General features: G+C 42.5%; 1 protein-coding gene across 1 annotated transcript in view; it reads right to left on the bottom strand.

Moving 5' to 3' along the window:
- Positions 1-27,915, bottom strand: part of sgsm1a (small G protein signaling modulator 1a) — a gene marked incomplete at both ends in the record, with an annotated part of 39,240 nt that overhangs the window by 7,384 nt on the left and 3,941 nt on the right. The window contains 15 exons of the mRNA XM_079516956.1: positions 5,383-5,528; positions 5,707-5,771; positions 6,341-6,470; positions 7,237-7,380; positions 7,521-7,656; positions 8,058-8,221; positions 8,541-8,608; positions 8,819-8,943; positions 9,992-10,129; positions 11,333-11,478; positions 11,746-11,813; positions 11,907-11,989; positions 12,398-12,467; positions 15,562-15,724; positions 23,007-23,082. Of these exons, the coding sequence (XP_079373082.1) occupies positions 5,383-5,528; positions 5,707-5,771; positions 6,341-6,470; positions 7,237-7,380; positions 7,521-7,656; positions 8,058-8,221; positions 8,541-8,608; positions 8,819-8,943; positions 9,992-10,129; positions 11,333-11,478; positions 11,746-11,813; positions 11,907-11,989; positions 12,398-12,467; positions 15,562-15,724; positions 23,007-23,082 (1,722 nt within the window). The remainder of the gene's footprint in view (positions 1-5,382; positions 5,529-5,706; positions 5,772-6,340; positions 6,471-7,236; positions 7,381-7,520; positions 7,657-8,057; positions 8,222-8,540; positions 8,609-8,818; positions 8,944-9,991; positions 10,130-11,332; positions 11,479-11,745; positions 11,814-11,906; positions 11,990-12,397; positions 12,468-15,561; positions 15,725-23,006; positions 23,083-27,915) is intronic.

The raw sequence follows: 27,915 nt of genomic DNA, 5'->3' as shown, positions 1-27,915 counted from the left end.
CATATTTTAAAACATTTAAAAACACACACATAAAACAGTGTTAAACAGGTCAGAATACAACAGAATAAAAAATATTGTAAACTTTGTTATGTTTACTAAACATAACATTGTTTAGTTTTTCTGGGCCAATGGGACCTTGTAGGCTACTGTAGTGTTGACCACTGGAAGGATTGACCATTGGGTGGCAGTAGTGGTTCTTCTATACTGTAGCAGCTACAGTATAGCCATTGTAGCTGACAAAAACATCGGTTTGAAGTTAATTTCATTGACTGAAACTAAATAAAAACTAAGCCATGATGTTAAAAGCAATGATGAAGTATATTGACAATTTCATCTACAAAAACTAGACTGAAATGCAGAGGCGGACTTACCATTGGGCTAGGGTGGGCTGCAGCCCGGAAGCCCCGACTGGGGGGGGCCCCATTTTTTTTTAATGATTTGAAATTGTAAAGTATTGCAATCCAATTCAAGTGAGATTTATGTTTAGTTATTGTATATTTAGTATTATGAAAAACATTGAGAGCTTCTGCTCTGCTGTCTGCACTGCAGACAGTGACGCTGTGTTGTGGGGTAGCTGTGGAAACCCCTGCCAATGTAGTGTACAGCAACTATAGTGTCTGTCTGTCTGTCTGTCTGTCTGTCTGTCTGTCTGTCTGTCTGTCTGTCTGCCTGCCTGCCTGCCTGCCTGCCTGCCTGCCACCTGCCTGCCTGCCTGCCTGCCTGCCTGCCTGCCTGCCTGCCTGCCTGCCTGCCTTTCTCTTTTGGGGGGGCTGGGTAGGTAGTACCCCACAATTACAGCAAAATTAAAACAAAATATGCCAATTTTGTTCCGGAAATGCACCGCACAGCCCACGGGGGCCCTGAAATGTTGTCTAGCCCGGGGGCCCTTGGGAGGGTAAATCAGGCCCTGCAGAAATGTTAGAATGGGACTAGTGAAGAAGAGACCCAGTAGACCCATTCAGAATTTCATTCAAAAACTTGAAACACAGTGCAAGCTAAGAAACCACCACTGGCCTGTACTGAATAATGGCAAAGTGAATGACCAAGAGTTATGTTAAACTTTCATTAGCTTCACAATTCGCTTAGTGTAATATGGCTCCTTAGGCATATTCGACAGAACTTTCCTTATAAACTCACATACTCTCCAAGAGTCTGGGCTTTTGCGTCATGACGTAGTGCGTAGCTCCTCCCCTCCGGGGTACTAGTGCGTGCACTCAGTCACTGATCGCCATTCGGTTTTTCTTCTGCATAGAAAGAACACCTTCAAGCTTGATCGTGGTTGCTCAGATAGTCTCAAAAGGACAAGAGCTTTCTAGACTACTTGGACCGCAAGGCGAGAACTACAAGATCTCAGTGAAACTACACTCTATTGAGTAAGTGCACTGTTTAAAACTCCGGTGCAAGTTGCGAGCTGACAACGGGCTAACCTCAAGCTGCTTCCTAGCCGCGTTAGCCACGTTGCTAACGCTCAGGTAACAGCTACTCAAGCTTGTTACACCGCTCCGTCGTTGCGTTAGCTCCATAGCTAACGAACACAAGAGCTAGAAGCCTCGCTTGTTGTTACAGCTACCGAGTAGCGATAACAACAAGCCGCCCTCGAACAGCTACTTCTCAGCCAAGATAGCCACGTCGCTAACAAGGCTGGGGTTGTAGACAAATCCTCAAAACCCCTCACCAGGTTACAGCTACGGCTAACAACCTCAAGGTTACTCAGAGCTTCCCTGTGCTAGCCCCGGCCAACACGCGGGAGCCACATAGGAGGATTTTCTTCAAATTTCCATCATTTTCCCCCACACTCAGTCGCTGGTTCTAACCAGAGCGACACGATTGTGAGAAAGGCTTGTCTTCTTGCTACGTTTGCCTCGTGGCCAATGATAGCACGATCACGTTAGTTATTTTCCTGCTGCTAAAATAAGGTAGCATACAACCACAACAAAGCTGACCAAGGTTAGCCAGGATTGGTGGGCACCACTTGTTACTAATAAAGACTAACAGTGGTACTGTGTCTAAACAGCGGGGATATACACGATACTGCGTACATCCCTGCAAGACAAAGGAGAATTCAAGAGGGAAACTTCCCCACACGAACAAGCTAACACGCGCTGGGAAATTACGGCTACATATCGAGGTCCTCAGGCTAAAGCCCCCAAACCTAGCGTCACAGCCATAACAAGGTCAGCAACTATCCCACCAAACAGGTGGTAAATAATACTGCCACAGCCGTGGCGTATCCCCGGCAATCCAGAGCACATAACCAGTGTATACACACCCTTCCCGTTGGCTAGCAAACAAGCTAACCACGGACGAGCTGTGCTACTGCGACAAACCACTAGAGCAAGCTCAGCTTCTCCCAGTTTACATTGCATATTAGCGGGTAATCCGTTTCACAGAAACTGAATATCAGTACCCTCAAACTAAAGGGTTTTCTGATTCCACCGGGGCACAAATTTGGTATAAGCACCAACGAAAACCACACGGGCAGGAGCCTAGGCCTCCCTCCCAGGTTTAGTGCAAGAACTAGCAGCTATAGGCCTATCTCAACACCTTGTTCACCGACAGCACGTGGCTGAGCTACTTCCCAAACGGGATAGCTCGGGACAAACTAACGGGTTAACGTTTTTTCGTCCATAAGCCAATTGTGGAGAAAGTTACGGGTTAAGACCCTGAAACAATTCTCATTATAACGTATGTATGCTGTCTTCTCCTCTCCAGCCTCGATCAGGGGGGGGGGGGGGGGGGGGGGGGAGTTACGCAATACGACCTCATTCACAATGGCGTTTACACTCATATTGTGAGCGGAGTGTGAGCGGACGGGCATTTACGAGGATTCCCACATTACGTGGGAATTCATGGCCATCTCCTTGAACTTGACTTTGACGTCCGTTGGTCGGAAATTCCGCTCAGATCGATGTCTGCTCCAGGGTGGTGTATAGGGCGGAAATTCCGCTCAGATCGATGTCTGCTCCAGGGTGGTGTATAGGGCATACGGCTTGCGTATATTTATTTAAAAGGCGTTAGTCTTTATGCTGAACCAATAAATAGTTCCCAAACCTCAGATAAAATATGTAGGTGTGTCCCCAACATTGGTCAGCACATAAAAAAATGATAGCCTATATAAAAGCCGAGTATCACTTGTACAGGTATGCCTATAGGCATGCATTCTAGAGGCATTGGTCAATTAAGTTAGCCTAGAGTCCCATACAGCAACTGCCCCCGCAAGCCCGACACCTTTTTACGGACCGCTGAACCAAGTCCAATCTGGGTGAAATTCACATTGGAAAATTAATATAACAGCAACGTAATGAAATCACACCCGGGTGAACTGGGTGACCGTAGCAACCATGCTCATTTTTTCTGCACAGACAGACATACAGACAGACAGACAGACAGACAGACTAACAAAGCCAGTTGTAGGAGTGGTTTACACCACTCAAAAATAGAAGTCCACATTATGGCATCAGCGCGTGCAATTTGATCATGAGATCAATCAAGTTTGGTGCCAACTAAGCCAAATGTCCCGCAAATCATTTTAATATGACAACATCATGAAATTAACCTGCACTTACATCTGACAAAGAGGATATAGGCTACCCGCTGTATGGTTGCAATTTTAAATAGCTATATATATACTGTAGGCCTACGTGTCCATGATCAGAACAAATCCATTCTCCACATATGACAGATGACAGTGAGATATTAATCTAAAAGACGGACCTCCCCGCATGAATCAATACAGCTCTGATAAAAAAGGTAGGCCTATTGGATATCTATTTTACCTCTGCAGGCGAGTGTGCAATTGTTCAATAGAAATCTCTTCATATCAAGGGACAGTGGGAAATGGAGTTGAACATTGGGATAGAGGATGATATATGGGAAGATATATGTTCTGGCTGTCATGGAGGACTACAGAGCCAAATATGGAAAGAATTTGACTGGAAAATGAGGTTCTTTAGGACCCCTTTGACAGCCAGTCCATTTAAACCCAACTCCACTGATAAATGTTGGAGAAACTGTGTGATTGGTGACCATACCCATATATTTTGGGACTGCCTAAAAATACAGACTTAAGGTGGTTGCATACCGGCCGCGTTTTTCGGAAAACCGATTAAGCCGCTTAAAAATCCGAATTCGCGCTCCTTTATTGGAAAAAGGTAAAAACGGAATTAGACAAAATCTTTAAAAGAGATATTCCACTGAACTCAAGGACATCTTTATTAGACATATATGAACAAGTGTTCACAAATGACCAGTGCTATATAACGCATATTCTGTTGATAGTTGCAAGAAAGATTGTGACACTTAATTGGATGAAACCCAACCCCCCTACTATTGATCAGTGGCTACAAAAAGTTAAACAAATATATAAGATGGAATATATGACAGCCCAGCTACAAATTAAGTTCCCTAACTTCAAAAGGAGATGGGAGTTAGTGGCAGAATATCTGGAAGCACATTCTACAAATGGGTAGAGACGCTGCCCAAATACCCGAAATTAAAACCTCCCATATCACAGTGAAAAGTTCAAGTTCACCCCCAAGGCACTCTCAAGGCAAATAATATTACTATGTATTTTTGTTTTTTTCTTTCTTTTCTTTTTCTTGTAATGTCACTTATTTTACTTTTACACTTAAAAAAATGAACTGAGAGAAAATTAACATGTCTTATAATATGAAACAAATTGCCTGTAAATTACCTTATAATGGCAATAAACAAGTTAAAAAATATATATATATTGTCTGGTTTTGTTTTGTTTCTGTTACATTTTGTTGTAAAATTCAATAAAAAGTAAATTGGAAAAAAAAAAATGTTGCATGATGTATCTCTACGACACTGTAAAATTGCTATCATGCGCACATGTGTATGGGAAAGCACATCCATTTGGTTGTTTACAAGTGCGCACCTGGAATGGAAATGTGCACATATGCACATATTGGTGTGACTGTTTATTCCTTGTGTCAATATCTTTTTATCAGCAGTTGACAGCTGAGTTTATCAAAGAAAACTTTAATGTAGTTTGATCTGTGTTCGCTATATCACACACCAGACCATTCAGTTAAATTAATCCAGAACACAAGCAATTGCTGTATTGAGTGAGTGAGCATGCATTTCTACACAAAATCTACACCCACGTACAGTAGATACTTGGCTGGGTCTTCAGCCAGATTCAAGCATATTGTCGTGTAACTAATGGTGTGTGCTACTACAACATGACTAGCAAAGAATACATATGGATGAGAGATACTGACAGAGAGAGATGAGAGAAGTGGAGATGTGTGCGTGCGTGTGTGCGTGTATATATCGCATATCGTTGTTAATTTTAAGCTTGTGCTGCAGCAGGGCAGTGATGACGTGGAGAATGTGGTGACTAATCGTGTTGCTTACAGTGCAGTCCTGTAGGAATCTCTGCCACACGTCAGTAGTGAGACCTCCGTAGGCATCACACGGCACGTCAGACTCCACAATGGTGTGGTTGACCAGAGCAGAGAGGTGCGTACGGACAGTGGACAGGTGACGGCAGTAGGCAAGCCCTTTCAGATAAAAGAGGTAAATTAGCCGATGAATCTTTATCAAACTTCATTAAGATACTTATTGAGTAATAAGGTGACAGCAAATTGTTCTGTTTAAACACATACAACTTAGAACATCAAATGGCATTTCAGGATACACAATAACAGAATAGCAGTAGGTGTTTTTGCATTCACATACACCCGTAGAATGCCCGGGAGATGATCTGGTACTTCATGTTGTCACAGAGCATCTTCAAAGGAGCCCTGCCAGATAATACAGAACAGAAATGACAAATGAGGAACACCAATCCTCACTTCTGCCACGTCAGAGGTCAGACACCAACAGTTTAATGATTTGATGTCGGACGCATCTTTTCATTTCATAGTGAGCTATTCACCATGTCCTGAAATGTGACTTTGAGTATAGTTCCAAGAGAGTTGATATTTAGTATTCTAATGTCTACAATACCACAAATCATCCTGGATTAATGCACAGCATTCATCCAGTTACACTGCTTTGCTTACATTTTCCCTACAAGCTTTTCCCTATTGCATTATTGTTATAACTGTCCACAGTGTATTAGTCTTTGGATTCTTATACCCAACAGTTAATCGAACTAATCAATTTCATATATTCTAACATATAATTGTTGATTTGATGAAACTAGAGGTTTGGGCCGCTATGCGGTTCTAAAACCTACTTTGCGCCATAGTCTCCATATATGTGCATTTGACACATGCCCCGCCCCCAGACAGTGTCCTTTATAAACACAATGAGGTGAAAAGCCTTAATTGAACCTATTTAGTAGCCAAAGGCTATTCTACTCTCTTACCTCTCATGGTTGCATCCATTGGGTGGTACCCCATCAGAGAGGCTCCCCGGAGAACAGGAAGAACACGAGGACTTTCTGAGAGTAGGATGCCACATTGTGGCCGCCTGGTCCATCAGATCTGGAGGAGTCACTGTAGCACACACACACACACACACACACACACACACACACACACACACACACACACACACACACACACACACACACACACACACACACACACACACACACACACACACACACACACACACACACACACACACACACACACACACACACACACACACACACACACACACACACACACACACACACACACACACACACAACCATCACCAGTATCAGAGTATACTACTGTCAATGCAGTATGCTGCTGAAGCTATTAAGCACATTTGCATTTGCCCTTTGATGATTTAAACACAGCTGCAGCGTTATGCACACTCAAAATTACACGTATCAATTATGACCCCGGTATTCATTCATATAATCATTTGATTGCTGTTGCCGACTGCAAGAGAGAAGATCAAGCAAATGAGAAAAATAATCATTGAGCAGTCTGGAATAGGTAAACAACTGCCTGCATCAATCCACGATATCTGCATATAAATAACACAAACCTAGACTACTTTAGTTGACTGGCCTTTAGCAACAGATCAAGAGAATTTATTTTCCAGTTCAACAGCCATGATCCTTCAACCAGTTGTCTACCACCATCTGTAAAAAGGTTATTGCATTGTAATGCAGTTAAAATGGTGGGTGTAGGCCGTGTGTGAGGGGGCCTTTGATTACGGAAAACATCAATAAACATGGCCAGAGGCAGAGATGAGAGCAGGGAGGATAATTAAAGCAAGATAAGCCGACAGGTGAACGGACAAGATGCGGCGTGACATTATTACAACTGTTTCCTGGGAGTAAAGGGGATTCTTCAGGACAGCTGCATGACCACTTTGGGACCACCAGGGTCCCTGTGTTGGAGGGGGCCTGTCCTCTCAGTCGAAGGGAGAAGGAGGAAGTCAGATGGGGAGGGTGGGTTACAGTCACTGTAACAAACAATGAGGGGGACATTTTCATAAAAGATACTGCAGCCCTTGAGCGAGAACAGTGGCTGCCGCACATTAATAGCTGCATTCCAACTAGTACTGTACATTAATATGATACCCTGTGGGGTAACGTTCCTTACCAAACTCTGATTGGCTGTTGGGGAAGAGGATACGGAAGACGTAGTCTGTGGCTTCATCTTCCTCCTTATCTGAGACAGACTCTATAGAACCGGACCCCTGAGGAACCCTGTTACGCAGTTTAGGGAACACTTTGCCCTGTAATTGCAAATACAGATGCAAACAAACACACTTGTAATTCACATAACAGAACACATATTGTACAATAGTGGACAAGTCAACACAGCCAACATAGCCACAGAACACATTTAGCAACATGCACACAACCAAGGCATTCTTGGATGATGACGCAACCCCCCATATAGGCACACCCCATATAGGTCAAACCATATGGGCTTCCATTGGAAATGCATTGGAGCGGTCATTAAACACAGACACAAGACAAACGCAAGACAGGTGTCTTGAATTTGTGAATGCAGCCCAGTAAGGGCATATATGACATATGTCGACCCCACCCACGGTCAAGTATTACATGAGAGCTAAATTCCCAGTGTGAATATTGTCAAGCATGACCCCAATACATGACCTCCTGTCCTGACCTTTCCTCTCTGGGACCAGAGTGGAGGATCCAACTGTCCATGGGGGAGGAGGCCATTCTCAAGGCAGGAGAGGAACTGGAGTAAGTGGCCTCCTTTGGGGAATCGTAGTGGAGGCCTTTGTATCCCATCCTGACTCACAAGCACCACTGTTCCCCCACTGTCCACTATAGAGGAGCAACATGCAGAATTAATCCATCTGCTGTAAATCATTCATGATTGCTGTTTGTGAGTTGACAGTTGAGTAACACAATGGAAATAATAAATAGAGCACATGAATTAGCCTATTTGAGAATTACAGTTGAATACAAAATGAGTGAATACAAAATGAGTGAAAAAGAAGGCAATAGTAATGACAGGCAGAAATGACTCTGATTTGATCTCCAACCAATTTCCCCTCTGGGATGCCACCTTATCTTAATCTTAATACAGCATTTTTACAGCATTTGATGGAGGCCAGAGCCATTGTCTGGGGCCCGGACGCACCCTGTTGATGACAGTGCAAGTAAACAATATCCTCCAGGTGGATGGTCATGGCGTAGTCCCAATACACACTGAAAAAGAGAGATAACAAGTCATATTCCCTCTCACAACTGAGTATTAGAACACTTCCCAAAGTGGGGTCTGGGAACCCCCAGAGGTCTTTGAGAGGGTTCCAGGGGGTCCCCAGCAAAATGAGGAACAGTTTTAAACACTTAAGTGGTTAGGTTTGGCTGACAGATGTGCTCATTATCAAGTCATTCCATTGCAGCTGCACTGCACACCTGTGTTCGTAGTCCAAGTCTCCAACAGAGCCATTCATCAGCTGATTAGGTGTCCACTTCAGGGTCATGATTTCAGCAGTCTGATGCAGAGAAAGATAGCCCGGGATGGCTTCCATGTCATCCCTCTGAAATAATAACCACCATTTTGATTCAGATATTATCGTTTGTAAAAACAAAAAAATCACACCCGTAGTGAATGAGGGGCACTCTTATCATTGTACATCATCATGACGTAAAATAGACACTGCCTATTTGCTCAGACACTATGACGTAAAATTCTCCATTCATTGTCAATGGGAATTTAATGTTTGTGTAGGACGAAAATCTACACTAATAGCTGAAACAGAAAAACTAAATTACCGGTACTAAAAGTAATTTTTCAAATATACTTTTTCATATGCAGATGTACAAGCTCACAACGCGTGACATTCCTTTATGTGGAGTACTTCATGAAGACTTTGCATACATCACTTATTTATAGAAAGCAGTGGCGTCTACGAAAACACAATTCAATTGGCCCGTGTTCAGGGAGGGAAGCCAGGCGGCGAGGGTGATAATTGTCATTGCACGTATTCCTACAGGCTGGTGGCGGCACCTGTCAGTGGTGAGTGTTGGGCGGGAGGAATAGGACGAAGGCTCCACGTCCTCATGAGGACCAGGGGGAGGCTCCTCACTGGCAGGTGAGCCAGTAGGATACAACAGAAGTGACAACACAGAAATACTGTATGTGTGGGAGGAAATCAATTGACATACCGACTATATTGTTTGGCGAAAAAGGGGGTGAAAAATAATTGGCTACTCTAAATTTAGAAGAAAGAAATCACACCCGTGTGAAGTGAGGGGCGCTCTTATCATCGTACATCATCCATTCATTGTCAATGGGAATTTAATCTTTGTGTAGGACAAAATTAGCTGATTTGCTCGTCTACATCAGTCTATGGTCTACATATGACCTAAATTCTCCATTCATTCTCAATGGGAATTTAATGTTTGTGTAAGACGAAAATGTTTAGGTGAACCCATGTTTTTTCTTCTCGACTAGTTCCATCCTAATGGCTGCTAGTGGGATTATTTAGTCTTAGTTTAAAATGTAGCTCTGCTGCATAGGGAGAGTTGTTTTCTTTCCCCATCATCCGCTTTGAGCCTAAGAAAAGAGAGGAAGTGGGTGGTTACCGGTTGTACGAGCACATTGTTTTTGCCAAACAGCAGGGTTGCCCTGTTGTTCTGATGCAGTGACTCCACGTAGTCCCGGGCTGAGGGCGAGGGGGAAGACCGCTCATCCATGCTGCTGCTGGAGTGTCGCTTCTGGATCTAGAAACACCCACTGATTAGATTAGATTAGATCAAACCCCTACTACTGCCATATACTATATGGTTCAAAATGTATTAACTGTGAATGGAAATGCTATTTGTTCCATGTTATTGTTCACACAATGCATTTGCCTGAATTAATTAATTCTATTACCGTCTCCTGAAAAAAGCAATCCAACATTGTGTTTTCTTGGCATCCTGTGCTTAACGCAAAAATATTTATTACATTTCTTTAATATCACTGAAATGTATACTGAAACATCCTTAGGCCTACTCAATTTCTGGTGACACAGACCACAACTGTTCTCCATAGTACAGTCTACAGAGTATACTGTATACAGTATACAGTGTCCGTATTACATATTCATATCTTATATAAGTAAGCCTTGCTGAGCCATGTGGCCCATAGGGCAGAAGTCTCTCAACCCTTGATGCTGAGTGCCAAGCAGAGAGGCAGATATACCAGCTCAGTGGCCTTGTGGTTAAGAGTGTCCACCCTGAGATTGGGAGGTTAGGGCCTGTTTCCCCAGCCGAAGCATACCAAAGACTATAAAAATGGGACTCAATTCCTCCCTGCTTGGCACTTAGGGCTCCAATTTCGTCTAATCTTTCTAAATACACTGTTTTGGGATTTAGCAGTGGGGAAGGGGTGTTCCCTCACTAAAGTTGGTATTTTGGTTACCTGTCTAAATCCCTAAAACACCTCCGTTACCCGTTATATTATGCATAGGTGTGGTTTGGGCGTATAATTAAACGAATCACCAGTCCACGTGCCATTGCCTTTAAGAGATCCCTCATGCATTGCCCGTTAGCGCTATATTGCTTCATAGCCTAAGCCCGTTGCTGCCTTGAAGTCTCACTTGTGCTTTTAGGGGAAAGCGTGCCAGCACGCCCATGACCACACCTCTAGGCACAAATACCGGTGTCGGCAAAAAAGATAGCGGGTGATGCTGGATGAAAATACCATTAAGGGACAGAGAAAGCTCCTATATTCGTAATTTTCGGGCAGCGGCTGAATTGCGGGCCGCGTTGCGGGTAAAGGAGCCCTTAATATCAAGGTTTGGATTGGGGTCCCTGCTACATTCTAGCACCATGTCCAGGGGATGTACTTGTGCATCAAGCTGCCTCACTCTACAGAAACAGGAGATAAGCTGCTGCCCTATGGGACACATGGTTCGGCAAGGCGCCCCGTTTTGTACTTACACACAAAGCAGGCCTCTTGGTGGGAGAGTCCTGTCTATTGTGGCCACCATGGATGCGGTGTCTCTGAACCAGTTCGTCTGCGGAGGGATCTGTCCAGAAGTGGTCTGCTGTCTTCATCTTAGTGTACTCCAATGCACAAGGACCAACTGCAACCATGAATATACTTACATTTTTTACTACAGTAGTTCATAATGATTCAGTTTTTTCAGACTGCTGCACATTTTTTGTATCTGTTTTCAAAAAGGGTGGCTTTCAACTAGGTGACTATAGACTTTTGTAACATCCTTTTCAAGACCTGGATTTCATCAGATACCATGTTTTTCAAAATTACAGCGCTGCATAGAACACCTTGAAAGTAGACGGTTGAAAGGTTTGGAAAAATACAAAATAATGAAAGAATGAATAATTATTACCTAACAAAGAGGCCAGGATAGATCCATCATCAGGGTCCATTAGAACAGCCTCTTTTTCATAGAATTTACTGTAACACATTGTGATGGCAAATGCATCAGACATTTATATATTATTTCTCTTCTACCAGAAGTAAGCATGTAATTTGACCTCCTTAACACACCTGCTGTTCTCCACCAGGTAAAGTACAATCTTGTCCAACACCTTCTCAAACAGAGCTGTGCGAATCCACAAGTTCTTAGCAACCTGCGGGTAGGCCTGTCACAATTATTAAATAATCGCCTGATCGCAATTATTTGTGATGATAGCAATTGTTTTGCATAATCGTCATAATCGAAAAATGTTCATACATGGAAATAGCAGACCTACAAGCTCACAAGCTTGAGCTTGTACAGTATATTCCATTTCCATTATTAAATCTTTAATTAAAAAAAGTATGTACAATTATTAAATATGTTAAGTTCTTTGTATAAATGATTTGTCATTATCTGCCTTACACGTGTTTTGTTAATGAAGCCTAAAAGCCAAACAGAATTGTAATTTGTATTTATATGTTCCAATGTTCAATGTCCAAAACACAATTAAATCGTTAATCGCAATTATCTGTATGACAATTAATGGACAAATAAAATGTTATGATCGTAACAGCCCTACCTGGGGTGTAAAGCTGGGCAGCCTAGGCAACCTTCGCAAACCGTCCTGGCTCTGCAAGCTTTGGGTCCGTCTGCGAGCCAAATAATAAGTTAGAGTGAAATAAGACACAAGAAGCGCACCATAACCACTTTCAACCTGGCGTCCCAGTTTTGGGCAAGAAAGTCCCTCACAAAACAAATAGGGCTGTATTTTCGTCCCCGCCGTTACCTGCGACGCTGCCCGCAAGTCAGCCGCTGCTCAAAAATTAAGTATAGGAGCTTGCTCTGTCCCTAAATGGTATTTTGGTCCAGCGTCACCCGCTATCCATTATGCCGACACCGGTATTTGCGCCTAGAGGTGTGGTCATGGCACGCTTTCCCCTAAATTGCGATTTTGGTCACACACATTTGGGAAGACGCATAGTGGAGTTTAAAAGCACCTGTAAGCTGTAATGCCAAATTAGTTTGGTATAGAGCGCGCCTGCAATGGAGATGTATGCAGAGTCAGGCTGCTTAATCTCTCCTTATTCTCCTACACATCTCTTTGTAATTTTCCTATAATCAGCAGAAGTGAGTGCCTGTCACGTCCTTGTGTCCATTGTGTTTATATAATTTGATTGAAACCTTTATTTATTCTCGAAAGAGCAATTGAGGTTCTCCCTCATTTTCAATGCTGGGAGAAGGCAGCAACGCATCACTCTTCCATGGGCTATGAGCATAGACCGTAAGGTTATGAAGCAATATAGCACTGGGCATAACAGGCAACAGATTATGGATCTCCGTGATTGTTTTCATTATTGTAACGCCCAAACCACATAGTCCAATTGTCTAGTCAAAGAAGTTATTTGGCTTGTGTCAGGCATTGTGCGCGATTCCATTTGCTCGTTCAGTTTCATCACCCCATAGCAGCAAATGGGGTTTAATCCGATTTCCCGAACTTTCCTTTTTGCTTGATACCGTTTCGTAGAGACGGCCTACACGCACGATCTATATACCATGCTCGAAGTTCGTAGATCACACAGCACTTTGAAATTTTATAAATGAGCGAGATCTAAGCGAGTTGTGACTCAATGAAAAGATGAGTGCTCTTGGCTCTGTGCGGCCTGAAAAAAAAAAGACAAAAAACGGCCCCCTGGGGGACGGACGGACGGGGGATGGGGCGGGACGGGACGGGGGGTTGTGTGCAGCACAAGTGAGACTTCAAGGCAGCAACGCATCACTCTTCCATGGGCTATGAGCATAGACCGTAAGGTTATGAAGCAATATAGCACTGGGCATAACGGGCAACGGATTATGGATCTCCGTGATTGTTTTCATTATTGTAACGCCCAAACCACATAGTCCAAAAGTGTCCAAATATTCCATTAAAAAAATTATGACATTTTCAAATAACAAAAATAACCAATCTACAAGCACACAATGCATTGCAAAGCGATGCTTGTAGATTGGCTTGTAGATTGGCTTGTAGTCGCTATTTGTCACACAATGAACTTCTGGGCACAGGTCTCCACCAGGAGGATAGGAGTGTGTGTGTGATGTTTGGCAAAATGTTTAGGAGCAATATAAACGTGTGTGTGTGTGTGTGTGTGTGTGTGTGTGTGTGTGTGTGTGTGTGCGACGCGGCTTGGCCTGTTGTAGCGCCACCATGAGGCTGATTTGAAAACTGTCAAGTGGCATTTCTTCCAAAGCCTAGTGGGAATATGCATGTTTCACCACACCATATGTTTCACCACAATCGGACGCTGCGTTGAGTAGTTGTGGCGATTTGTACAAAACGGGTACAAAGCGGGCTACTCCTGAAAGGTTTAGAAGCCAATCGTAGCCAATGAGGGTGGATTATGAGAAATCAAACAGACCCGTCTTGATCACATGACTATGGAGAGCATGTGTACCGATTTGCGTGAAATTTGGATAATATCTGAAGGAGTAATATTAGAAAATGTGTTTTAAATATGTCGGCCTCCTGGTGGCGCTATAAAGAGCAGATGTGAAAAATTCCAGGCAAAGGTTTTTCCTTGGGCTCTAGGGAGTTGGCATACAAAGTTATCCACAGATCCGTGCAGATAGAGGTAAAAACACTTTTCGGCCAGTTATAGCGCCACCATGAGGCTGAGTTGAAAATGTTCATGTGGCATTTCTTCCTCGGCCTAGTGGGAATGTGCGTGCACAATTTCACGGAAATCACACGATGTGTTCATGATTTGCAGCATTTTGTTTGAAACTGAGCACTCCTGCGAACTTTGGAAACCAATCTTAGCCAATCAGGATGGAGTCTGAGAAATCTGAAAGACCAGTTTCGTTGAATGGCTCTAGAGAGGCTGTGTACCAATTTGCGTGATGTTTGGACAAAATCTGTAGGTGTACTGTCCAAAAACTTGTTTTGCACAAAGCGGCCTCCTGGTGGCGCTATAACAGGCCGTTCTGGAAATTTTGGGGCAGAGGTTCATCGTTGGCATCCAGGGAGTGTGTGGCAAAATTTGGCATCGACCAGGTTAACGGTGCCGGAGATTAGCTGTTCACAGACGGACGGACGGACGGACGGACACACGGACGGACACACGGACGGATGGACGGAGTGCAAAACATACTCTCTCCCCATGCCTTCGGCCTGGTGGAGACAATTATATACTGTAGGTCTTAAGTGGTTAAGGCAAATCATTTATTTTCAGTGTTTTACTGTGTATATGGCATACACAATATCTAAAGCATGCTCCTTACCTGCACCACCTTTCTACCGACCCCTGTAGCACTGTGAACCTGACATTAATGATTCATTCACTTTTTGAATATCTATGATTATAAATAGCTCAAATTTGCCATTTAGATAAGAGGACAGCCTTTTGTTGCGAATGCTGCTGCTCTAGTAGCCTTTGAACTGTGTGGTGTGTGTGGTTGTGTTATAAGGGCTAATTAATATGTTGTTGCACGACAGTGGCACTCAACATGAATAACTGCAAAACATGTCATGTTGCAACAAGCTTTTCAGTTGAAAATCAGTTATGTTCATCAAGCAGCACTGCTGTTCAACTAAGGATAAATCAGCCATAACCACATTGGCATCCATATTTTGGGCATGTCATTATAAGCACTGTTTTTTATTTATTATAAAAGAAATCTTTTAAGAAAACACAAAACAATTTGTCATACAATGAAGTATGTAGGGCTAACGTGCATGGATTCTCTCACTTGGTCTCAATGATCTGCTCTAGTTCCTGGGCCTTCCTGCACAGGTCCTCAGCTGGAGCGAAGTTCTTCCCAACCTTCATGAAGAGAGCGGCTATCTTGTTGCTACGTAGGAAGCCTGCTGCACGTCGTTTCAATCCATGCAGAACACACGCCTCCACTGCCGCTTTGTATTGACACAAATGGAAGACCATTCAAACATAAATGCACTGCAATAAAGCTACTAAAACACTGCAACATAAAAACATATGGGAATAAGGTTTACAGTTAAACTGCACAAGCAAACCACTTGCTATATTTTAGGGACATTGTCATTGTCAATTTGTACACCTTATGGTTCTCTGAGGTGAGAATGTCATGACCCCTACAGTGCTGTACATACTGTACATACTGTACAGTATGTCTAAGGGAACCCTCTCAAGGTTGCTCTAAGGCCTGAGGACAAGGCAATTATTGAGGCTAATTAATTCATGCTTTATTTTTGCAAAAGCTGAGAGCTTATCCAGGAAATTGTAGTAGAAACACCAGTCCAGTAACAACAAAAGGTTTAATAACGTTTACTAGCACAGTGGTTCTTAAATGTTTTCAGGTTCACACCATTTCTCAATATATTCTTCAATTTTCCACTTTCTCTCAAGTACCCCCTGTCGTACCTTTGTTCACTTAACCCTAGTGGCACACGTACTCACATGAGAAACACTGCACTAGCATATTCCTTCATCTACCCGCACTGGTCCATTTCTACACTCTCATACACATATTAGTTGACTCGATTCCCAAGAGCTCTATACTAGGCCCCCTCCTGTTTGCACTCTACACACTAAATAGCTCGTAGATCTGCTATTTCCACTGAATGTTAGCCAGAGCACAGGGATGCTAGGGTTCAAGTGGGTTACATTATTACATTATAGAAAAAGCAGACAGCTATCATCAGTGTAGATCCTACGTGGCAGTGTCTTGAACTGTGTTGCCATTTGAGCTCTCTTTCAGGACTAATCCTGTGTCTCTGCTCACATGGGGTCATGGGGAAGGCTGGAGTTGTCATGGAAACCCATGTTGATGGAGCACTCTGAGAGAGAACGAGGGGGATCTCACTCTTCCTCTCTCATTCCCTTTTCCCCCGTCTCTCCCCCTCTGTCTCGCTCTCTCTCACACACACCCACACAGAGTTACCTTCCCTCCTCACCTCTATGAGTCTGCCTCAGTCTCTCTTTCATTGAAACTCCTTGAAGCATAAGCATTATCAGTCTTTTCTATAATCTGGTCATTAAAGGATTTTCATTGTGATGTTCAAAATGTAGCTAAATGTCAGTAGCCAGTTTGTAAAATCTCCATCCTTCATGTTAAACTGGAATCCTTTCTACATCTCTCTTAATAATTTCTTATCTCTCTTCCTGTGTTTGTGTCGTTATCTCTCTATGCAAAGCTTTGATGTCACTTTGTCATCATGGAAGCATGAAGCTAAATATCACATCAAACTGAGGTCTCTCAATATAATGACCTCCCTTTATTAGGATCCTTCAACTTATACCTTCTTCCCTCAGTACACGCAAAAAAACACCAAACATCATAATATAATGCCAATTATTATATAATTTCATTCAAAGTGCCATGAATACATAACGTTTCTCAATGTGTAACTGCAATGGCAGCAAATTAATCTCTTCAGCAAAGTAATTCTTCTATGAATTTTAGCGGTACAGTTTTATCCATATTGTTCTTCATATTCCAATATGAGTCTACTTCAATAACTTGTTCTAATGCAACTGAGCACACCAGGAGATGCATGGTTGGTTGGTGTCTGTGACACAGATCTGCTTACTCAAATCAGACTGGATTAAACATGTCCAATTGAGTTACCTCAATAAGGTGATGCTACTATTAAAGCAATTAAAACACAGGAACATATTTCTGTTCCATCAACAAATGGGTGCACTTTGACTGCCTCACACTGTAACATCAAGAGAAAGTATAAGACAAACTACACTGTTAAAAATAAACTCTTTTGAACATAAATGGAAAATGGTGCATTTATATTGTTCATTACATTCACCCATTCACACACACATTCATACACCAATGACCGAGTCAACCATGCAAGGCACCAACCTGCACATCGGGAGCAATTAGGGGTTCAGTGTCTTGCTCAAGGACACTTCGTCACTAACTCTGGGGGAGCCCGGCTTCGAACTGGGAACCTTCCATCCGGCCACTCTTCCCATCCGGCCACTCTACCCCTGAACCACCGCTGCCCATAACATTAAGGGTGGCAGCAACTCAGTTGTTACCTGGATATCTTAAATTGCTCCATCTAAACACTTAACAGTGTAATGTTAATGAATAATTAGAAATGTCATGAGCACTTAATGTTGTGTTTTGAATGCATCAAACCTATAAAGCGAAACAAAATTTAAAACAATATTCAGAATTTACAAGTTTCTTTTCAGCTCATTTGACTTGTTTATAATTGGATTTACCTTCAGTTTCACTGAACACTCCTCTTCTTTGATAGAATGTGATGAATGTGCTGTGAATCGTTTAAAAAAACTCAACCAACAATCGTGCTTTGAAACACCCTCCTCTAACAGCTTTGTTTGCCATTCAGATTCTGCCTTGGCAACTGATGAACATAGAGGCTAATTATTCCCCAGGGACCTCACTGGGTCAAACCCTTTGGTCCTTCTCTGTTGTTGCCAATATTTTAAACATCCACATGGACAGACCACAGAACAAGCTCTAAGAGGGCATGTAAGCGCCACAATAAGAAACACAGGACACATTGGATGCTTAAAGATGACTAACAACAAAATGGTGAAGATGGTCCTCTGGACGGCTTCCTCTAATGTGCTGTCGTGTACTGGCAAGAGACGAGGGAGTCAGTGGAGACGTGGTCCTCTACTCTACAGATTGATAGCTGTTTCCCAACAGCTATTAAAACCACACACCTACAGGCTATACGTAGCGTGATAATATAAACACTGCAGGCCACAGTGCTGACAACACAGTGACATAAAAGAACTGATGAATGTGTTCTACAAACTACATTCCCCACAACACAATCAAAGATTAATGTTCGTTGAGAAATTTGTTTTCTAACCATTAGAGAACACATTGCTACAGCAATAAACTGAAGACTTATTTTCCCATCTTCTGCAGGAAGGAAAACTACAGCTATAAAAGGGGGTGCATACTTAGTTTAGACTAGTCATTGGTTAGACATAAGGTTGGTGAGGGGTGCGTTAAAACGACCGGATTATGGTTGGTGAGGGGTGCGTTAAAACGACCGGATTAAGGTTGGTGAGGGGTGCGTTAAGGGTTGGGAGAGGGTTAAGGTTAGGTTTAGGTGTGCTGCTCCGTGGGAGGTTAGGGTTAGGGTGAGGGTTTGAGATAGGATGTAGGACTAATGACTAGTCTAACCAATGACTAGTTCGTTTTCTCTTCAGATTCACATACAATAAGCTTATTTTCCCATGCTTAGGTCATAATCCTACAATCATACATTCTATTTATGTTCAGAACGAAAATACATCGCATGGATGCAACTGGGACGTATCCTCAGTGATGTATCCCAAGGTCATCAGGGTTTCGGGTCTCGCGAACATCATACCCCTCACTAGGGTGACCCAGCCGGGGTGATCAAGTCCCGACTTACGTCCCAGTAGCTACCCTCGATCAGACCCACTAGGGAAAGACAGGGCAATCCGTTGGAACCACTCTGGAACTACTATGCCGGGACTGAGAGGTACAATTCTGGCATGTGGAGGGAGTATAGGCTCTGTGGGTTGCCTCCTGTCCGGGCCCCTCCTACGTCTCACCAGGTCCACTCCTGCTCTCACCAGGAGTACAGCGAGGACCTGTGCGTTGCACCAGAATCCCAGCACCAGACACTTCATTCAGGAGTGGTGGATTCTTGAGCCGCAATGGTTCTGCAGGCTCCACTGCTGGGTAACGGTAGTACTGCAGGCTCCACTTGCGGCTCGAATGGCCCTCCAAAAGGCCTCATCGAAGGTTTTTGGGCTTCCTCCTCACGGGGGATGCAGGCTGGGGCGCTAACCCATACTGCTCCCGGGGTGCCGTCTACATTCCGGCTGTCACCCGTCTCTCCGGTGGTCACCAGACTATACCTGGTTGTCACATAGTCTATTCCTATGAGTCACTATAAATAGAATACCTCAGAACGAAAATACATCGCATGGATGCAACTGGGACGTATCCTCAGTGATGTATCCCAAGGTCATCGGGGTTTCGGTTCTCGCGAACATCATACCCCTCACTCGGGTGACCCAGCCGGGATGATCAAGTCCCGACTTACGTCCCAGTAGCTACCCTCGATCAGACCCACTAGGGAAAGACAGGGCACAATCCGTTGGAACCACTCTGGAACTACTATGCCGGGACTGAGAGGTACAATTCTGGTTAATTTTTCAGTTCTGTTAATTTTAAATGATAATTTGGTGATTTGCTCACAAGCTAAAGGCTACAGCAGAGCTATTAACTGCATATTCCTTCAAGTGTCCACTTGCTTAAATGTAGGCTGTATTCTCTTCTTGTTTCTGGCACATGTTACACTACAGAACCATGACAGATGCCTTTGCCTGTTAAGAATAACTGAAGTAAACGATTCATTGTTGGTAGATTGCATAATGCATATTATTTACTCATTATATTCACTGACACTGTTGATAGACATAATGCAGATGACACTGTACATTTGCATACGGAGCGGTACAGACTCTATTTCATGCCAACTGCCATCAGACTCTATAATGCAAATGCATAAGAACAGTCTCCCCCAATGCATATTGTCCTATGTTGGCCCTGGTCTTGTGTGTTCATATCCATTATTTAATGTTTGTCTAGTATTTATTTATTTATCTGTCACATTATGCTGCTGTAACGCCCTAATTTCCTAACCTGACCTCTCGGGCAGAGACGGTGTACGCAGAGCCATTTCTGACCGGAGAGATATGCGGCCGTATGCGGCCGCTAGAGGCGGGATCAACGCAATACTGATAACGTATTGAAGCGCTGCCACAGTGCAAATGTAAACACAACCTAACAGGAAATTATTATGGAGATATCATAATTTTTGTCCCGCTGCTTCCGGTTTATCGTTTCTGCTTGAGAGAGCCCAGAACTTGTGAACTCAATACTGCCGCAATCTGGCGGAGTCCAGCTACTAATTTCCCTCTGGGGATTAAGAAAGTATATCTCATCTATGCTGCCTCTAAGCCAATGGGAGACTTACCCATAAAACCCATAGTCTGAACGGCATAAAACGTACTTATTATAGATGTTCATAAACGATAGCTTGCTGCAGCTGGCAATTATGACTGAGTCATTCTTGTTTTTATATTACTCCTACAGATTATGACCAAACATCACGCTTTGGTGTCATGTGATCAAGATGTATGAGTTAGATTTTTCAGATCCCATTCCAAGTGGCTATGACCAAAGTTTTCAGGCCCTGGTTAGGTTACCCGGCTCAGAGGAGCACACTTTTCTAGGTTTCTCTCTTCTCTGCATCTCTCAACTCTTACCTTTACCTATCCTGTGTTTCATGCTTACCGCTGTTCAACATTCTGTCTCTGTGGATCACTAAGTAGAAGGTAATGGTCTGTGGATCACTAAGTAGAAGGTAATGGTCTGTGCAAATTCTGGATTCAAATTTGTTAGTGTACTGGAAATGATGTCTGAGTCACGATCACATCAGTGCGAATACACTAATGTGTCTGTATGTCTGTGAAACGTGTGCAAGTAGCCAAGTACATGTCTGTGTGTGTGTGTGTGTGTGTGTGTGTGTGTGTGTGTGTGTGTGTGTGTGTGTGTGTGTGTGTGTGTGTGTGTGTGTGTGTGTGTGTGTGTGAGTGTGCATGCGCGCACGTGTGTGTGTGTGTGTGTGTGTGTGTGTGTGTGTGTGAGTGAGTGAGTGAGTGAGTGAGTGAGTGAGTGAGTGAGTGAGTGAGTGAGTGAGTGAGTGAGTGAGTGAGTGAGTGAGTGAGTGAGTGAGTGAGAGAGAGAGAGAGAGAGAGAGAGAGAGAGAGATGGTGGTGGAGAGAAGTAAAGGGGGTTAAATGAGTACACAGAGTACAATTTGTATGTTTTAACTGATTAAGTTATTGGTGGGCTTGTATGGGGTCAACAAGGATTATACGTATAGACCAGGTGTACAGTGTACACACACACACACATCCCAAGCATATTGAGGGTGCTGGCTAATTTAGAAAATTCAGTTAGGCAAATATCACATTAGTGTTGCAAATTTGAACTTTTAATTCAAATTACTTAAAAAGTTAAAAAGAAAACACCCACACACTGTCTTCAAATGCAGTTGAAAGGTTTATTAAGGGAAAACATTTTGGTCTATTCGACCTTCATCAGGCTATGTTTATGTCATCAGGTTATCTCTTTCATAAAGATAGCTTGATGAAGGTCGAATAGACTGAAATGTGTTTTCCCTTAATAAACTTTTCAACTGCATTTGAAGACAGTGTGCAGGAGTTTTTTCCTATTTCAGTACGTCGGGCCCTTGGTTGTCCTCCTACGCACCTGTTGCCTGTAGGTGTGCAAAAGCCTTGCTTTTTATTAATTCAAATTACTTGATATAATGGTGCCACTAGAAGTGTGCTTGTGAAGAATTGTGCTGGCCAACACATCATCTGACCCCATGCCCGAGTGTGTAGGGCACATGAGTGAGATTCTGGTGGAATTAGACCTTACTTTTACTGTATATCTCCTTTTCACACACACACACACACACACACACACACACACACACACACACACACACACACACACACACACACACACACACACACACACACACACACACACACACACACACACACACACACACACACACAATGTCAAACTATATTTATTCTAGACAATAATGATTTGCTTTTATCAGACTAATCAGACATCATTTGAATAAATTGATTATTATTATTATTTTTAAGTTTAGAAATGTCTCATATTGTCAAGGTTCTAATAACATGATGTAACTGAACAACGCTATTTACGACCATTCTACATCAGAGTTAAATGAACAGTGAGTATTTCACAGTGAATTTGCAGTTACATGCCTGGGAACAGTCTGTGAGCTTCATAGCAATCCTACTGTGCTTCATTAGCACCATTTGGAGACATGGAGAGAAAAGCTTCTGTTAAAATCTACTTTCAGCAGCCTATATTATTTTTCATGCTCATTTTATGAGGTTAGATGAGAGGCTGTCCTTGAATTCCAATGTTTAAAAAAAAAATCTCCTCATCCTTGAAGTCTTTAAAAATTATATAAGGTTTTATACTCCACTGCACGACCATGCTGTTTGCTGAAAATAACATATTGTCAAGCTACAATACATTGCAACACATTGTTAACTTGAATATCTGTTAGTTTAACATGAGACACTGTTGCACTACAGAGTTGCTTAAGAATGGTTGCTTACCACAAAAGGAGACAATGTGGCTGCTATCTTCATGAACAAACTTCCTGGTGACAGCCTCCTCCATAATCTGCTTCACCTGTGAATGTATGGTGAATGCTTAATGACTCATTCTTTATTAATATCCTACAGCAGATGTGGCATTTTAAACACCACGTTAGTGAAATGCTAGTGGAAGTATTTGTATCATTATCAAATGATTTAGAATCGAGAAATAAGATAATACATCTGTATATAGTAAATACATGTACAGTAGGGTTGTCCCGATCCGATCACGTGATCAGAAATCAGGGCCGATCGGACCCCTAGATGGAAAGGAAAAATATATACATCTTTTTTACATGCAACATATGTTTATGTAACATATTATTAGAAATTGGCCACCTGCATACAGTATGTCTCTACATATATGTACGTATATATCCATATGTGTATATATACACTATACGAGACATATAATATTTCATATCCATGTATGGCTTACAGTATATGCAGCATATATTCTGCATACACTTGCCATATATTGGCATATGTTCATATATTTAAAATAACACCATAGCACCACCATTAGCCTTTTCATGTCACGCACACATTAGAGGGCGTTCGCACACCACATGGGGTGCACGCACCACAGTTTGGGAACCCCATTTTAACACACAATGCTGCATATTAACATTTTAGGGGTGGGGGGATTTCCTTGACCTGAGTTAGGAGTATTTTTGAGCAGCAGAACACTCCAGGGCACTATATGTTGCCTGGCTTGGCCAGACTCATACTGTTGATTCACTGACGCTTCCTCTTCGGTTGCGTCAGTGAATCCACGGTATGAGTCTGGCCAAGCCACATGATGCGGGGACCGCATGTAAGTAAGTAAGTACATTTTATTTATAAAGCACTTTTCAAAACAAAGTTACAAAGTGCTGTACAGTAAAAACAACAATATAAACAATCAAGTTAAAACAAGGCACAAAGGAGACAACAATGATGGTCAAAATAAAAGTTTACAAGATAAAATGTAACCTAAATAAGTGAGTTTTTAACAAGACCTTGAAACCTTCAACAGATTCGGCATTTTTAATTGATAAGGTTAGGGCGTTCCACAGTGTGGGAGCAACCACTGCATAGGCCCGGTCCCCCTTGGTTTTGAGTTTTGTCACAGGAATATTCAGGAGGCCTTTGTCAGAGAAGCTGAGAGGTCTTACATTTGGATTCTGGATTTGATAGGGAGCCAGTGGAGTTCAGCCAGTACCGGTGTTATGTGTGCTCTGCGGTTTGTATTGGTGAGAATACAAACCGCATACAAAATCTAGGGTATATATTTATATACAATATCTTATACAATTTGGGTGGTTGTATTGTGTCTCCCTAGTCCCTACTCTTCTATTGAGACATTTAAATCGTGTCAAAGGTCATGTCTCACCTAGACACAGGATCTGACACATTTTGACCTGATGGTCAAGATTCAATCTATCCCCTGAGCAAGCAGGCAGGCTCTATTAGCTCAATAGTAAAAATGTCAGCACTTGGGGTTCAAATCCGGGGTAGAAGAGGAAAGTTCCATACTGCTGCTTTAACAACTTTAACCCTGAGGTCCCTATTTTGGCCATGGGCCATAGGCGAAGATTTAAAAAAAACTATATTCAAAACATTCTCAAAATTATAAAAATGTATAAAAATAAAAACAACTTTTAGGCTGCTTGTAGATTATTTTCACTATTCAATGTATGAGTATCTGGGGCTTAATTTAAGGATGAGTCACCATCTCTCATCCTGAGGATCCTTTGGGAATAAAGGGATGGATGCCCCTCCCCCCACGTTCACGCCCCATAAACCACTTCAGGTTTCAGATCCTCAGAGGGAGTCATTGATTCTGTTACGTCAAACCCTGAATATAATTCCAATTATTATGCACTAACAACTTCTGAAAGAAGACAACAAAACAAGCCTGTGGCTTGTGCTATGTTCACAAGGTAACACCTAATCCCATTTAGCATATGAACTCTGGAAGATGTCTGGGGAATCAGGTGGGGACATTGTCCATTTGTTTTATCATCATCAGAGTGACGTCTTTTCAATTTGCCGATTTGACCACAGATTGTTTTCACTGAGTTGGAGAGCATCTACAGACCTACAGTTGGGATTGGGATGACTGATATTTCAATGCCCGGTGGCTATGGAGACGTGTGTGTGTGTGTGTGTGTGTGTGTGTGTGTGTGTGTGTGTGTGTGTGTGTGTGTGTGTGTGTGTGTGTGTGTGTGTGTGTGTGTGTGTGTGTGTGTGTGTGTGTGTGTGTGTGTGTGTGTGTGTGTGTGTGTGTGTGTGTGTGTGTGTGTGTGTGTGTGTGTGTGTGTGTGTGTGTGTGTGTGTTGTGTTTACAACATAAACTGCATCTGGAATATCAGCCCCCGGACACAGCCATACAGATAGCTGTAATTTCCTGTAGTAATGAGTTTGTCCTCAGTGGACTTATTATCCTGTCTACAGAAAAGTGCTGCTGAATTCACCCTCAATACAAATACACCTGGATGTGAATGTGAATAGATTTCACTTCGAATGGTCAGAGCAAAATTGACCCAACAGTGAAGGATTTATTGTTGGGTCTCATGCACCTGCACTCATGTGCAAAACATTTGCAACGTATACATAATAGATATACTAATTCAAGCTACTGGACAGTAGACACTACTGGACAGTAGACACTACTGGATAGCAGACACTACTGGATAGCAGACACTACTGGATAGCAGAAGCAAATCATTTCAAACCACTTACATAAGGATTTGATTTAGCAATTAAAAAAATGTGCATACTTCGGTGAATGTTGACATTGCCTCTCAACATGTTACCCCAGTACTTCTTTAACCCATTTTGGGGCGGGAACCCCTTTTGGTGTTAGCATTATGTTATGCTTTAGCTATTGAAAAATAGCAGATCTACAAGCTCAGAGCTTGTAGGTCTGCTATTTTTGAAAAATGACTGACATAGAAACATAGCTTTTTCAGAAAACTGTCAGGATGTAGAAGACATTTTTAGAATCTGATCTCAGGTCAAAATGGGTTAAAGACTTAAGGCTTAAGGCTTTGCCGGTGTCCCTGATAAGTGTCTACCCCACCAACACAGCTGTCACAAAGACTTTATTCAGGTATAGACTTCTGATGAGTCCAGTAGTTCTCTCATAATCACCCTGTCTACAATCTGATGAGTGAGAGAAATTTTCACTAAATGATTAAGGTGACATTCACACCAGTGTATAGCCTACAGAATATTCTGTCTGTCTGTCTGAGCGTGCCGTAAACATGGAGTGCTGTCACGGTGTGGGGACTGGGGAGTAGGGACTTTCATCTCGATAAACTTGTAAACATTTTGCGCTGCTGTCTGTTATATCAGTGCGCTCAGCGCATGTGCCTCCATGCCCAAAAGAACAGTGCGTGGCTGCGTGCGTAGAGAGAGAGAGAGAGAGAGAGAGAGAGAGAGAGAGAGAGACCAGTCCCAGACGGCACGACACATGCACGTTATGAGTATAATTTTATCACCATAGATTTCACTGTGTAGGCTAGTTTATGAATGGAACACATTGATAAAGGTCCCCCCTGCTGCGTTTCCAATTGCTGCGGATGACAGTGTGAAGGCAAACCGCAGCCAATTAAATATGCAAGAATCCCAATTTCTCCGCCCATTCGCATCGAGTCTACCCAAGTATTAGGTGAGAATGTGACCTAAAACTAACAAATCTCTGTGTCTGACCTCTATGGTCATGAATCAGTTCACTGGCTTCCACTAACTGTATTAATGCTCATGGTTTGATATTTAGAGCAGTCACTGACACAAAAATACATGTCATACAGTATGCTAGCCAAGATGCATAGATCGTAATATTTTGTCAATGGATAGCCATGGGCTTCAATTAATGGACTATGCTCTAGTGAAAATACATTAGTTGCTACACAAAACAAAAATACTACTACTGCATGAGTATTTGAATAGCATATTCCTTGCACAGTTAACAAATGTGTTCATCTCTATTATTCAAATACGCCACAATACCCCAGAAAACATGGCATTAAAGCATTGTTGTCAATTATTCAGACCTGCCCTATTCGCTACAGTGGCATCAGAAATTACTCATGAATCATGATGCCAGCATAGTTAAAACAATACCAGATTTCTCACATCCCTGTGAGTGTGACTGATCATGCTCAACAAAATGAAACATACTGTATACTGTATAAGGCTGATTGAGTTGTGAGCTGGAGGACACACACAACTCCTTGAGAGTTAATGACCCCATCAGGCTGGACTATAGATCAAGCCACTGCTGAATGTATCTGGCAAAGTGTCTGAACAGGCAACCTGCAGGTTTCTATGGAGACAGCCTGTGTCCTGTAGTGTATCACTAGCTGCGTAAGAAGATGCGTCAACACCATCCATTCGTCACTGATACAGATGAGTGATTGATGCTCATGCTTGCTGACTACACTACAGGGACCGTTAACATACTGTATATCTATATAAAGGCACCCCTGAGATTCATAGGAATAAGATGGGAAAGGCTATCCCTTTAGGCCTACTCATAAATATGAATATGCCTACATTAAAAACATGTAGCCTACTTAATCTAACCACAATTATAGCTTAAACTACGCCCTAAAGGGATTGGCTAGACTCAGTGATAAAGCATTTATTCCAATGAACTCATGCTATAGCAGAGCAGAGAAGCAAGCTAGAGAACATCTCATTCCCATCTATCCTGTCATTATGTTTCATCTTAATCACACATAAATGTGTATCCAGTGGAAAAAAGTATCATCACCGTCATGTTAAACTATGCCATATATGAGTTATAAAGGTGTTTTGTTTTATCTTCAGCCACTAAATGGCATTGAATTCCTGAACTAAATATATATGTCAAAAA

Source organism: Electrona antarctica (assembly GCF_951216825.1).
Source record: "Electrona antarctica genome assembly, chromosome: 12".
In the NCBI taxonomy this organism is placed as follows: domain Eukaryota; kingdom Metazoa; phylum Chordata; class Actinopteri; order Myctophiformes; family Myctophidae; genus Electrona; species Electrona antarctica.
This window is presented reverse-complemented; position numbering and strand designations above follow the sequence as displayed.